Source organism: Salvelinus alpinus, chromosome 15 (assembly GCF_045679555.1).
Source record: "Salvelinus alpinus chromosome 15, SLU_Salpinus.1, whole genome shotgun sequence".
In the NCBI taxonomy this organism is placed as follows: domain Eukaryota; kingdom Metazoa; phylum Chordata; class Actinopteri; order Salmoniformes; family Salmonidae; genus Salvelinus; species Salvelinus alpinus.
Genome location: NC_092100.1, coordinates 14,682,377 through 14,697,392, shown reverse-complemented (window position 1 = coordinate 14,697,392; position 15,016 = coordinate 14,682,377). Strand labels below are relative to the sequence as shown.

The window sequence follows — 15,016 nt, the reverse complement described above, 5'->3', positions numbered from 1 at the left end:
ATGGTGTTTGTTCTTCACTGGTTGCCCTTTTCTTGTGGCAACAGGTCACAAATCTTGCTGCTGTGATGGCACACTGTGGAATTTCACCCAGTAGATATGGGAGTTTATCAAAATTGGATTTGTTTTCGAATTCTTTGTGGATCTGTGTGATCTGAGGGAAATATGTGTCTCTAATATGGTCATACATTGGGCAGGAGGTTAGGAAGTGCAGCTCAGTTTCCACCTCATTTTGTGGGCAGTGAGCACATAGCCTGTCTTCTCTTGAGAGCCATGTCTGCCTACGGCGGCCTTTCTCAATAGCAAGGCTATGCTCACTGAGTCTGTACATAGTCAAAGCTTTCCTTAAGTTTGGGTCAGTCACAGTGGTCAGGTATTCTGCCACTGTGTACTCTCTGTTTAGGGCCAAATAGCATTCTAGTTTGCTCTGTTTGTTTGTTAATTCTTTCCAATGTGTCAAGTAATTATCTTTTTGTTTTCTCATGATTTGGTTGGGTCTAATTGTGCTGTTGTCCTGGGGCTCTGTGGGGTGTGTTTGTGAACAGAGCCCCAGGACCAGCTTGCTTAGGGGACTCTTCTCCAGGTTCATCTCTCTGTAGGTGATTGCTTTGTTATGGAAGGTTTGGGAATCGCTTCCTTTTAGGTGGTTGTAGAATTTAACGGCTCTTTTCTGGATTTTGATAATTAGTGGGTATCGGCCTAATTCTGCTCTGCATGCATTATTTGGTGTTCTACGTTGTACACTGAGGATATTTTTGCAGAATTCTGCATGCAGAGTCTCAATTTGGTGTTTGTCCCATTTTGTGAAATCTTGGTTGGTGAGCGGACCCCAGACCTCACAACCATAAAGGGCAATGGGCTCTATGACTGATTCAAGTATTTTTAGCCAGATCCTAATTGGTATGTTGAAATTTATGTTCCTTTTGATGGCATAGAATGCCCTTCTTGCCTTGTCTCTCAGATCGTTCACAGCTTTGTGGAAGTTACCTGTGGTGCTGAGGTTTAGGCCGAGGTATGTATAGTTTTTTGTGTGCTCTAGGGCAACGGTGTCTAGATGGAATTTGTGGTCCTGGCGACTGGACCTTTTTTGGAACACCATTATTTTGGTCTTACTGAGATTTACTGTCAGGGCCCAGGTCTGACAGAATCTGTGCAGAAGATCTAGGTGCTGCTGTAGGCCCTCCTTGGTTGGTGACAGAAGCACCAGATCATCAGCAAACAGTAGACATTTGACTTCGGATTCTAGTAGGGTGAGGCCAGGTGCTGCAGACTGTTCTAATGCCCTCGCCAATTCGTTGATATATATGTTGAAGAGGGTGGGGCTTAAGCTGCATCCCTGTCTCACCCCACGACCCTGTGTGAAGAAATGTGTGTGTTTTCTGCCAATTTTAACCGCACACTTGTTGTTTGTGTACATGGATTTTATAATGTCGTATGTTTTTCCCCCAACACCACTTTCCATCAATTTGTATAGCAGACCCTCATGCCAAATTGAGTCGAAGGCTTTTTTGAAATCAACAAAGCATGAGAAGACTTTGCCTTTGTTTTGGTTTGTTTGGTTGTCAATTAGGGTGTGTAGGGTGAATACATGGTCTGTTGTACGGTAATTTGGTAAAAAGCCAATTTGACATTTGCTCAGTACATTGTTTTCATTGAGGAAATGTACGAGTCTGCTGTTAATGATAATGCAGAGTATTTTCCCAAGGTTACTGTTGACGCATATTCCACGGTAGTTATTGGGGTCAAATTTGTCTCCACTTTTGTGGATTGGGGTGATCAGTCCTTGGTTCCAAATATTGGGGAAGATGCCAGAGCTAAGGACGATGTTAAAGAGTTTTAGTATAGCCAATTGGAATTTGTTGTCTGTATATTTGATCATTTCATTAAGGATACCATCAACACCACAGGCCTTTTTGGGTTGGAGGGTTTTTATTTTGTCCTGTAACTCGTTCAAGGTAATTGGAGAATCCAGTGGGTTCTGGTAGTCTTTAATAGTTGATTCAAGGATTTGTATTTGATCATGTATATGTTTTTGCTCTTTATTCTTTGTTATAGAGCCAAAAAGATTGGAGAAGTGGTTTACCCATACATCTCCATTTTGGATAGATAATTCTTCGTGTTGTTGTTTGTTTAGTGTTTTCCAATTTTCCCAGAAGTGGTTAGAGTCTATGGATTCTTCAATTACATTGAGCTGATTTCTGACGTGCTGTTCCTTCTTTTTCCGTAGTGTATTTCTGTATTGTTTTAGTGATTCACCATAGTGAAGGCGTAGACTCAGGTTTTCCGGGTCTCTATGTTTTTGGTTGGACAGGTTTCTCAATTTATTTCTTAGATTTTTGCATTCGTCATCAAACCATTTGTCATTGTTGTTCATTTTCTTCGGTTTTCTATTTGAGATTTTTAGGTTTGATAGGGAAGCTGAGAGGTCAAATATACTGTTAAGATTTTCTACTGCCAAGTTTACACCTTCACTATTGCAGTGGAACGTTTTACCCAGGAAGTTGTCTAAAAGGGATTCTCTCTCTCTCTCTCTCTCTCTCTCTCTCTCTCTCTCTCTCTCTCTCTCTCTGTCTGTCTGTCTGTCTGTCTGTCTGTCTGTCTGTCTGTCTGTCTGTCTGTCTGTCTGTCTGTCTGTCTGTCTGTCTGTCTGTCTGTCTCTCTCTCTCTCTCTCTCTCTCTCTCTCTCTCTCTCTCTCTCTCTGTCTCTCTGTCTGTCTCTCTCTCTGTCTGTCTGTCTCTCTCTCTGTCTGTCTGTCTCTCTCTCTGTCTGTCTGTCTGTCTGTCTGTCTGTCTGTCTGTCTGTCTGTCTGTCTGTCTGTCTGTCTGTCTGTCTCTCTCTCTCTCTCTCTCTCTCTCTCTCTCTCTCTCTCTCTCTCTCTCTGTCTCTCTCTCTCTCTCTGTCTCTGTCTCTCTGTCTCTGTCTCTCTGTCTCTCTGTCTCTCTGTCTGTCTGTCTCTCTGTCTGTCTGTCTGTCTGTCTCTCTGTCTGTCTGTCTGTCTGTCTCTCTCTCTGTCTGTCTGTCTGTCTGTCTGTCTGTCTGTCTGTCTGTCTGTCTGTCTGTCTCTCTCTCTCTCTCTCTCTCTCTCTCTCTCTCTCTCTCTCTCTCTCTCTCTCTCTCTCTCTCTGTGTCTCTCTGTCTCTCTGTCTGTCTGTCTCTCTCTCCCTCTCTCTCTCTCTCTCTCTCCCTTTCTCTCTGCCCCTCACTTTGTTCAGAGCTTAAACACAGTAAAGCGTGGAGAAAGTTGTTCAGAAGGCACACAGTGAGCGGCTGGATAGAGTGTATAGGAACACCCTAGCAGCTAGGTACTCAGTAGAGAGGGAGTGACACAGAGATACATAGTAAGAAAAAGTAGAGCACTGACTTGAGACAAAGGAACTGCGCAGGCTGATCTATTGTCTGCTTAAATTAACTTCATCTCAACTGTCTTCTGTCTCCTTTCATCCCTCTCTCTGTTCTGCAGTGGTACCTGGGCTAGGGACTCCAGACCCCCTTGCAGCCCGCTGGACAGCCCGCTGGACAGCCCACTGGACAGCCCGCTGGACAGATCGCTGGACAGATCGCTGGACCCCCTACTTTCTCCCCTGAGTGCGACCTAACCTGAAACCCTGCAAACGTGCTCACCTGTTTGACAGAGAGAAGCCCAACCCCTCAAATCTGTCACTGCATGGCTACAACAGACCACCCCGCCCTCTCCCATCCCCCAAAAACAAGAGCAGAGCTACTGACTGCTTACACACGTACATACTATATATCTATACAGCCCATATATACCCTCATTCATATGGTTCATATGTCTATATTCATATTTAGTACCAGTCTCCCCCAGCTCTATTGGATGTGCTGGAGCTCCAACAGAGAGCTGGCGTATGTCTCCTGGTACACGTTGTTTTTGTTTATTTTTGTATTTCTTCTCGTCGTCCCCACTTTGCCGCAGAGGGAGGAATCATCACCTGACTAAATAAAAGAGCTTCCCTCAACCTTTCGTTGCCGTAGCCGACCTGTGGAGAAGGTCCGGCGACCGAGGAAGGCACAGAGACCTAAGAGTCCCGTCTACATGTGTGTATAAAGCTCTGCTGGCGTCACACGTTCCGAAACGAGAGGAAGATCAGAGCTCTTGTTTCTTTTGTTCTATGGTTGTTGCCGGACTCTGTTTTTGGTTCAGTGGCTCACAGATGTAGAGGTTTTAGCTGGGTCAGATACCAACCAGTTAATACCTCTCAGTGGGCAGCCCCCCACCCTACCCAGCACCCACCCTGAGGAGGGACACTCCCCCACAGCCAAGAGGCTGAAGGTCTTCACCCCACCACGGGGCTTTTCCAGGGACATCAGTGCAGCTGAAAGACCATGCAGAGGAGAACAGCCAGCCACCACACTATGAACTCACAGGGAACCAGAGAGGGGATGGGGTATTCATGTTTAATATCGGTCAATCAGGTGACATATTGAAACTGGTTTAAAGCCTGCAACAAGAAGAGAAGTATTTCAACGAGAGGCTTGTGAGAAAACCTCTGACTGGGAGGCTTGTTCATGTTACATTTTTGTATAGAGGTTATTTCAGTTCAAACTAACGGTTTTACAATGCTATACAATGCAAAAGGGCAAAGGTCTATAATTCTACAAACTGACTGGAGACATCTATGACTATCGTGAACAGTGGAATATTAAATTGAGGACAGTGCAATTTCGTTGGATAGTGGTTGGATAATTAAATATCTTTGTAGGATATGTCGTTAAAATTTTTCTTCCTAGTCCATTCACACCTCTAAAATATCGGGGTACAAAAAAAAGTCAACTAGCACGATGGTCTGGTGAGAAAATAAGAGGAGATGTATTGAGCTTTTGTTGTCTTTTATTTGTTTGTTTGTTCATCTTGTAAATTTGCTAGTATTGTAGAATGTAAAAAATGTCAATCACTTTTAGAAATATTGTCATTTTAAACAATCAATTTTAAAGCATTTCTTGCAGCTTTGAATCTAGTCTGCTATTAATTTTTAAAAAGCAAAGTGATGAACTTATTTTAAGAAAGCTCTTGATTTTAAAAGAAAAAAGTAGCGGTTGAAATTTCTCATGAGGCAAAATCAGGAACATACAATGAGAGCAAATATCGAAAACATAAATCTCCACTTTCGCTTGAAAAGATCATCTAATACCGGGCATCCAAGTTCTGGTTTGCCTGTTTGATTGGCTAGGCCTTCTCTAAGCCTTGTCCAATCAGAAGCACTTGTTCCTGCAGTTGGTTTATGGGCTGGGGGTCTAATCAGAGGATTGTAGTTGAGTGAGAAAGAGTGACCATTTGTGTTGAAAACACGTTGATATCTACATCAAGGCAAGATTGCAACCAGACGGCGAAGCTTTTCAGTTGCTTCGCATGCAACTTACCATTTTATTGAAGTTTTGTTTTGTTTTTCTTTCATATACTATACATACTATATATATATATATATATATATATATATATATACACTGTTAAGACTGACTCATCCACCGTCGATCAAAACTGAATAAAAGTATTATAAATGTTGTTTTTTTATCTGCATGTTCTAGTGTTAGTGACAAACCTTTACATAGATTAGAGGTAGTGAATAAAGACACAATATCCTAATCCCAACATCAGGCACTTGCCAATAGACTATATCTGTTTGGCCCTTCGAGAGGCTTTTTTTTACTACTGTCCTTCACAATCAACCAGCTTGGACGTCTTTCAGACTCTTCTTCGCTTCTCATCATTTCTGAATCGTTTTTCCTCTCTTTCGTTCCCTCTTGAAATTATCAACAAAAAAAACTCAAATCTTAAAGTATATATTTCGTTCATATGTTCTCTAATTGCACGAAACAATTGTTCCTCATAAATGTGCCTTGAGCGATGGTCTAGTCCCGAGCTGTTGCACAATGTTCCAATGTCGAGAGTTGACTTTGTTTCTTCTTTGTTTTCATCCCCCACCTCCCATTGTGTCGGAAACTGAATCAATGTTGTTATACTGATAAGAAGCATGATGAAATGGAAGACATCTCAGGCCTGTACGACAGTACTTTACACGCTATGATGCAACATGGAGGTGCTGTGTGTGTAGAAGACCTGAAACATATATCTGTCTTGTACTGCTGTTTAACTCGGCCAGCGTCAATCACCCTGACATGGCCCCCTTTAGTCATTCGGTAAGTAGGAATAGACCTCTTTAGATCTTGAAGATAGTTTAGTTAACCCCCCAGCCATCGACCCTTAACCCTGTTTTGTGTTGAGAATACTAATCTGTAGATATTTATGGATATTGCTGAAATTTCTAAATGGAAACTTCTTTTTGCTTTGGAGTCTTCCTTTTTTTTTTTTTTCAGAAATGAATAATGAGAAAATAATATGCAATAGCTGCTTGCACTCATGTAGACAGTCATTTAGTCATTTGTTTGTGATGTTTTTTTAGTTTTTTTTTTTTAACCACAGTTAGGTTGCACTTGACTGGCTACATGGTTGGTGGTCGGACCCTTTGGCAGACCCACTCCAGGAGAACAAAGGGCTCGCAAAGCCCAGTCAGCCTCGCTCGGGTATTCTACTTCCTTTGTTTTCAACACTAACAAGATGACCGCAAAATATATTAGGGTTCTCCTTTTTTTTGAGCGGCGGTAGGGGGGGGTCACAAGCAAGCCTTAAACAAGTCAAACTTCCTCTCCATCACAAAATCCACATTTGACAGACAAAAAAATATGACGTCCAACAATAAAAATACCACTTTCTATATCCTCCATTTCAACAGACTTCCAGACGTATATTCATTGTTTACCTGTTTATCTGTCTATTACATTTATCATTTTAAAAAGTAAATTTTATGTATTTTGGGGGAAGCCTTCGTGATAGTTTAGTAGTAAGACTTCGTGGGTTGTGTTTGTCCTTTAGTGTGACAGTTTTTGTCTTTGTTCTTGCCTACCCTTTAGCGATGAGTTGGGCATTACTTTCCTAATTATCTGCACTAAATGTGAAACAAATGACAATAGTGAGAATTATTGAAAATAAACGGCTTCCACGGCTTAAAAGCGAAGGGAAAAAACAATTGCACGGACATTTTTTGTCACAAAAACTCGTTGTGAACAGCCTAGCATCTAATCAGCAAGATTTGGCTGTGTGTGTGTAAGATACGACAAAATGACACCCTTTTTTAAAGACAGAACAACTAAGCAATAGTCTGGGCAGTCTGTTTTTGTTCTTGTGTTGTGTGTAATTTGGTTCTGGGTATAGAAGTGGGGAGAAGAGGTGATGATGACAAAGGAATACCTAAAAAAAGACAAGGAAGCTATGGAGCAGGCAGGGCCGAAAGGACTGACTGTGGGAGACGGGTGTTTGTATGTTGTATAGTTTTATTAATTACACTGATTTTAAAGCTGCCCTATTTTATAATGCAGGACTTTTGTAACATTGATTAAATGAGGAGAAAAACTAGTGTTGTGAATTTTCTGATTGTTTGTATTAAGGCCACGGGAATAGAATGGGGTTTGTTTGTTCTCTGGGAACTGGATTTAAGTTGAAAACTTTCCCGTTTTCCTTTTTTTTGTTTTTTAAAAATGTATTTAAGGACTTGTTCTTCTTTTGATGGTATAGCATATTCCTATACTTAAAAAGTATAGGGTATTGAGGTGAAAAACCCATTGTAAATGGATGTTACAGTATACTGTATGTTTTGAAGGTTATTTGTTGCATCAGTGTTGATGAAGGTAAATTTAGGTAATTCTAAGGAAATTGGTAAGAAAATATAGCGTTTTTTTATGCATAATTTTTTTAGTTTAGTTTAGGCAGAAGACAATGACATAGACAGCCAAAGGATGCCCCTATTATAAATGCATCCAGGCATCTTTTTTTTGTGTTCACCATTCCATGCAGGAAAATAAACAGCTTGATATGCAACATGATTCTTTTCCTTTTTCACATATTTCTTTCCCTGTCCCTCTCTCACCCCTTTTTATTTATTTATTTTACCTTTATTTAACTAGACAAGTCAGCTAAGAACAAATTCTTATTTACAATTTTCGATCTAGCAACCTTTCGGTTACTGGCCCAACGCTCTAACCACCTGCCACCCCACTTCATCACCAAATAGTCCTCATAAACCGTGGGTCCTCTCACACCACTTTCCATTGACATACTCACTTGCTGTTCTTCATTGCACTTGCAACACACGGTTACCGCCAACAAACACACACCGCTTGCCTAGATAGGGGTGAGTTGTTAAAAAAATAAGTATTGTACAAGTTTCCTGAAACTTTGTAACAAGGCTATGAACAGCCTATAGACAGGAGCTGCATGGGAAGGTGTGTGGAATAACCTGTACACAACTTATCTGCAGTCACCCTCTGCACCCTCAAACTGGGAACCTCAAAGATTTTGTCACTGAGGCTATTGATGTTTAACTGTATCGGCAAGCTTTAATTCACATTTTGTGCTAATAGAGACATTTTTGGAATATCACTTAAAGAAATTAGAGTTTACAATTTGACCCACAGGGGCCTCAAACACTGCTGACATTTTCAGTTTTACTACTTTCCTTCCATCTCCTCATGTAACCATATCCTAACCATTCACCACCAACATATACACATTTAACTCACTCAAGATGGCCTGGCTAAGAAAAGCCTTTCCCTTCACATACCCACATCTTATCTTGGGCTTCTTATTCTCAACATTTTGCCAAATACCCTTTGGAGTGTCTGGAACCTAGTTGAGCAGTAATGCTGAAAGACATAACTGGTGAATACAGTAATGTACAGCAGAGGGTGGCGAGCCAATACACGGTTGGCGATACCACACCTGAGTGGTAGCCCTGTGTATGTACAACCGTATCAGATCTCCTTTAGGAGCCCACAGACTCCAATAGTAAAGACCACTAACTAGTCCTAGGAGAATACGCTGCCATCTGACAGAGCAAAAGGACCCAACAGAAAGAGTCATTCCCCAAAATGAAGGATCTGGCTTTTAATTGATCCCTTAGTTTCTTGATGAAACTCTCCTCTAACAACCCTGTGTAGTGACCTTGTAGTCTCGTTGGAGAAGTATACACTAGGTAGTCCTGGAGAAATAGAGGGGACACCGACCGGTTCATATTGACGAGCTGTTCAGTCCGGGCCTACAAGAGCTCTCACTCCATCCCTTTCCCATCCAGTCATGTCAGTTAGGTTATTTTATTTAACCTTTTTTTAACTAGGCAAGTCAGTTAAGAACAAATTCTTACTTTACAATGACGGCCTACCCCGGCCAAACCCTCCCCTAACCCGGCCGATGCTGGGCCAATTGTGCGCCGCCCTATTGGACTCCCGATCACGGCCGGTTGTGATACAGCCTGGGATCGAACCAGGGTCTGTAGTGACGCCTCTAGCACTGCGATGCAATGCCTTAGACAGCTCAGCCAGTCTGTTTCATCCCCGTGAAAAGATATCTATTTTGACCACTATCTGAGGAATTCTGCCCGTCGATCAGGAAACAGGGTTGATAAAGGCCAGGCTTTGCGAACGCACATCAAAGACCTTTCTTGCCTTTTGTCTGTCCAAATTCTTGTAGGCATTGTTGATGTAGTGATTTTCCGGCAAGCCACTGTATTTGTAGAGTCATTGGTTTAGGGGTGAAGAATCCTAATAGAATTTTTCAGGCTGCAACTAAAGAAACAACATGTAATACTTTTCAATCAATTTAGACACCTAAATATGTGAAATATACCAATGGGTGTGATACATAGGCGGAATGGCATTCGCTAACGGTGTGGCAATCGTGCAAGACATGGGAAGAGCTTCAATGAACCCTGAGACACTTCTGTCCAAAGACACTTTTACCAACTGAACTCTTTCCTCCCTGACATTGAACCCAGATTAAAAAGTTGCCGTTTTATACATATGGAAAAATGAAACAATACGGCCCGAGGAGGTGTGGTATATGGCCACTATACAATGACGGCCACTATATATGGCCACTATACCACGGCTTAAGCCTGTTCTTACACACGATGCGGAGTGCCTGGATACAGCCCTTAGCCATGGTATATTGACCATATACCACAACCCCCCGAGGTGTCTAATTGCTATTATAAACTGGTTACCAACTTAATTAGAGCAGTAAAAATAATTGTTTTGTCATACCCATGGTATACCATGGCTTTCAGCCAATCAGCATTCAGGGCTCGAACCACCCGATTTATAATTTAGTTTAGGGGTTGATCATATTTAGAAAAGGAAAATTCAAGTATTCAAATGAAGTAGACATTCTTCACATTGTTGCCTGTGTATAGAACCAAATTCATTCATTGCAAAACGATAGGGAGGTACAGTATGTTACATTTTCATTGAAGGGATAACAGAGAGTCATTTAATGCGAAGGGAGGTAACATGGAAGCTGTTCCATAGCTCTCCACTGTAATGAATAAATAGTGTCACTAATCCTTTGCAAAGATATTTATTTATCCTCTTGAAAAACCATTACATGGTGCTAAGTAGTAAACCAAGCCGCTGAAGGAGAGCGAAACGATCAAGTGAGACAAATTGAATTTATTATCCTGCTTTCTGACAACGTATAAGCCTAGCAGTTTAATCTGCATGGCAACTATGCACTGATGAAATATATATCCATATAGTATATATACACATATTATCCATGTATATGTGTGTATATTTCAAATGGAGATCTTTGGTATCTACTTTGCCTTCTTTTATGATAAATTGTTTTCTTTTCGAGATCCCAGCTTAAAGATCAAACAAGTTATATGAAAATCTAGAAGAAACCAGCATATGACATGATATATGAAGAAGATGTAGTGCCTGTGAACTGTATTATATTGCTCTACTGAATATGATAATTGTTTGTAATTGTTTAAATCTCTGAACACCAGTAGCCTTTGCTGTCTGTCAGACCCCTCTGATTATAGCTCATGTACAATAACCTCAGAGATATAATTGCATGCTCTTCCATAATCGCCTAGTAAGCTGTTTAGAATATATCTACAAAAATGAATTTTATGTTTGTTTTTATTTTATTCTTCCCATCACCTATACTCCTTTTATCCCTTCTCTTATCTCGCTAAACCTCAAATGTTTTCTTTATTTCGACCATCCTACTCCATCCTTATCCGACTTTTGAGTTATCAAGTTTTTTGGAGGGTATTTGGTTGCCATGAGAAGTATCTTCATGTTTATGTAAGTGTTTTTGTTGCACTCCCTCCAATCAACCTCATTGACTTTAGCCGGTGATGGTAACATGATGACTAGGCTAGGTGTTCAGTGGAGCCACCTAGCTAACACCCCCCCCCCCCCCCTCCCCCCGCACTCCTTAGACAATCTGCACCGACTGATCATCAGGACTAAGCTCTCCCTCTCTCTACTGGGGGGGACGCAGACCTCCAGAACTCCCTACTCTTCTTAAGTACAGGAGTACCATTGATGAGAACCATGAGAAGCACTGCAGCTCCAGCGTGAATCCCCCTCGCACGCCCTTCGTTAAGGAGCAGGAATCAATGGCTGCAGTCATTTCTGCTCCGTTCAGCACTATTGAGGACAGAATCCCTCATTGAGCCGCCGAGAGGCCCGAAGGTGGGCTTTCTGAGAGGCCTGCTCTTAGGGAAGCACTTCAAAAGAGAGGCAAATCAGTGCGAAGGTGGATGGGAAAGTTCCAGAAAGACAGCTATGCACACCTAAGAGACTCTCGGTTAAACAATGCTAATCCCAAATCCTGTTAGCTAGCTCAATTGGCTCACCCAGGGATAGACTTCCCAACATCTTAACTCCCTATGTTCCAAACTGGTCAGCTGGTCAACGTGGGAAGCAGCCCTCTTTGAAACCAACATTTAAGCAGATGGCTATTTCAATCTGACGTCACTTTCCTTCATATTACAAGTGGACTTTAGTAGACTAGTCTTGAACTCCAGGAAGTGGAACTATTGTAGACACCTGTTCATATGGTGTGTTAGTGAATACCGCAACTTCCCCCAGCCTTGAGTCTCAAATCTCCACCATGGTCAAACTAGCGAATACTAATGAAGACAATCTTGACAAAGGTCAGCTTGAGTGAACCTGAGTGACAGCGGGAGGAGATCAATGAACTCCTGGTGCAGTTTGAGTCCCACATCCTTATCACAAAGACTTCATATCCCAGCATCCACGTCACCAAAACTTCATATCCCAGCATCCCCGTCACTGCCTCAGCGAGTCCTCATAAACCACCATTACATTCGGTCCTCATAAATCACAATCAAACGTTTTAGGATTCAACAGATAAGTGAAACTGACTAAAACCTTGTGCCTCTACTATACTTTTATGGAACAGAACAGTGAACCATTGAGCACCTATTGTTTGTTGGATGTTACTAGCGCCATTGTTTGTTGACTGCCATTGTATCTTCTGTTATGATGTGAGTTGTTGTTACCTGTCGGTTGTCCGAACACCTTGTGTGACCGTTGTTTTTTTCGTTTCCCTTTTTACTGTTGTTTTTTATTACTGGTGTAAAATCATTCCTCTCGGCCCATTAGTGAAACCATCATGTCCACGCAGAATCAATTACTGGAAGCAAGATGTGCATTTCCTATGCAACAACAACAACAAAAATCTAAATAAAGTCGCTAATGCTGTATTTCAGTGGCGTTGTTACTTATTTCACAAATGCACTGGTTGTGATTGGTGCGTAACTCCTCAAGTGTTTGTATGGTTGTCACCACATTTGTGTTTGTGTGAAACTGCTGCCATTTCCCTGAACTATTGAAGGGATGGAAAGATATAACAGATTGACCAAAAAGGCTAATTCTGAAATGTGTTCATTAATGAACGGTAGTGGAAATATAAAGAATATGAATCACATCTAACTTTTTAGATACATAATCACGACTTACTTTCCACCTGGCGTTTGGTGCAGCATTAAAACGCCTTTGTGGCTCATCTCAGCACTTAGTGGTTTGGCGGCAGGTAACCTGGCGGTTAAGAACGTTGGACCAGTTATCAAAAGGGTGTTGGTTCGAATCCCCAAGCCGACTAGGTGAAAAATCAGTCAATGTGCCCTTGAACAAGGCACTTAACCCGAATTGCTCCTTCCTGTAAGTCGCTCTGGATAAGAGCATCTGCTAAGTGTACAAAATGAGTGCTGATGCCAGCTGTCTGAGGGGAGATTATGCCTGCGCTCTGTTGAACACTGCATGGCTGCTTCATACTACTTCTCTCATGCCTCATTTGAGACGGGTGTTTCTTGGCTCAATCTCACTCTGGTGATTAACCAAGAAAGAGTTGAACATGTGCGTAGTGATGGCATGAACTCATTGACACACCCCTACTATAAAACCCTTACAGAGCCCTTTTCCCCACATCGGTAAACCACTTGAATAGAAATAGATGTCAGGTACAGGTACGGTGAGGTAAGGCTTTTAGTATTGTAAGAGAACCGTGAAGAAATACATTGACACACAAGTAAAGGATTATACAACATTACTAGCCAATGTTGAAAGGCTTGTTTTATCACAGGGCTTAAAGACAGTATAAAAAAGGGGCTCCAAACAGTAGACATCATTGGACACGCCGGTCGCCCACAAGCAAATATGGAAAATGTATTTGTATTTCTAAAGTTTGGTACACTAAACTAAGAATGATGTTTGATGTGGTACGACATTCATTCATATGATGTAGCATGCATTAATGAACAATACAGTTTAAATTAAAGCCAAAACTCAAAGTAAACCATTAGTAACAAAACCTCTGGACTACAACTTTAAGAACAAATTCAGGGAAGATACACATCTCCAACTGATGGGGGATTCAGTCAGTTGAAGGAAGTGTTTTTGACCAACCTCTCATTGACATTTTAGAGAATATTTTTTGTGTTTCAAAAGTGGCTGAAGTCTCGAAGAGTGACTGTTTAAGGTATGTCTGTAGCCAGAGTGACTGTTTAAGGTATGTCTGTAGCCAGAGTGACTGTTAAAGGTATGTCTGTAGCCAGAGTGACTGTTTAAGGTATGTCTGTAGCCAGAGTGACTGTTTAAGGTATGTCTGTAGCCAGAGTGACTGTTTAAGGTATGTATGTAGCCAGAGTGACTGTTAAAGGTATGTATGTAGCCAGAGTGACTGTTAAAGGTATGTATGTAGCCAGAGTGACTGTTTAAGGTATGTATGTAGCCAGAGTGACTGTTAAAGGTATGTATGTAGCCAGAGTGACTGTTAAAGGTATGTATGTAGCCAGAGTGACTGTTTAAGGTATGTCTGTAGCCAGAGTGACTGTTTAAGGTATGTCTGTAGCCAGAGTGACTGTTTAAGGTATGTCTGTAGCCAGAGTGACTGTTTAAGGTATGTATGTAGCCAGAGTGACTGTTAAAGGTATGTATGTAGCCAGAGTGACTGTTAAAGGTATGTATGTAGCCAGAGTGACTGTTAAAGGTATGTATGTAGCCAGAGTGACTGTTAAAGGTATGTATGTAGCCAGAGTGACTGTTTAAGGTATGTCTGTAGCCAGAGTGACTGTTTAAGGTATGTCTGTAGCCAGAGTGACTGTTTAAGGTATGTCTGTAGCCAGAGTGACTGTTTAAGGTATGTATGTAGCCAGAGTGACTGTTAAAGGTATGTAGCCAGAGTGACTGTTAAAGGTATGTATGTAGCCAGAGTGACTGTTAAAGGTATGTCTGTAGCCAGAGTGACTGTTAAAGGTATGTATGTAGCCAGAGTGACTGTTTAAGGTATGTCTGTAGCCAGAGTGACTGTTAAAGGTATGTATGTAGCCAGAGTGACTGTTAAAGGTATGTATGTAGCCAGAGTGACTGTTAAAGGTATGTATGTAGCCAGAGTGACTGTTAAAGGTATGTATGTAGCCAGAGTGACTGTTAAAGGTATGTCTGTAGCCAGAGTGACTGTTAAAGGTATGTATGTAGCCAGAGTGACTGTTAAAGGTATGTCTGTAGCCAGAGTGACTGTTAAAGGTATGTATGTAGCCAGAGTGACTGTTAAAGGTATGTCTGTAGCCAGAGTGACTGTTAAAGGTATGTCTGTAGCCAGAGTGACTGTTAAAGGTATGTATGTAGCCAGAG

At 41.5% G+C, this 15,016-nt stretch overlaps 1 protein-coding gene across 4 annotated transcripts in view; it reads left to right on the top strand.

The window, feature by feature from the left end:
* The window catches only part of nfia (nuclear factor I/A), a 272,699-nt gene extending 260,111 nt beyond the window's left edge, over positions 1-12,588 (top strand). For all 4 annotated transcript variants that reach the window (XM_071344270.1, XM_071344271.1, XM_071344273.1 and 1 more), the window contains one exon: positions 3,459-12,588. In XM_071344270.1, coding sequence (XP_071200371.1) covers positions 3,459-3,473 — 15 coding nt within the window. In that variant the 3' untranslated portion in view covers positions 3,474-12,588. The remainder of the gene's footprint in view (positions 1-3,458) is intronic.
* The last annotated feature ends 2,428 nt before the right edge of the window (positions 12,589-15,016 follow it).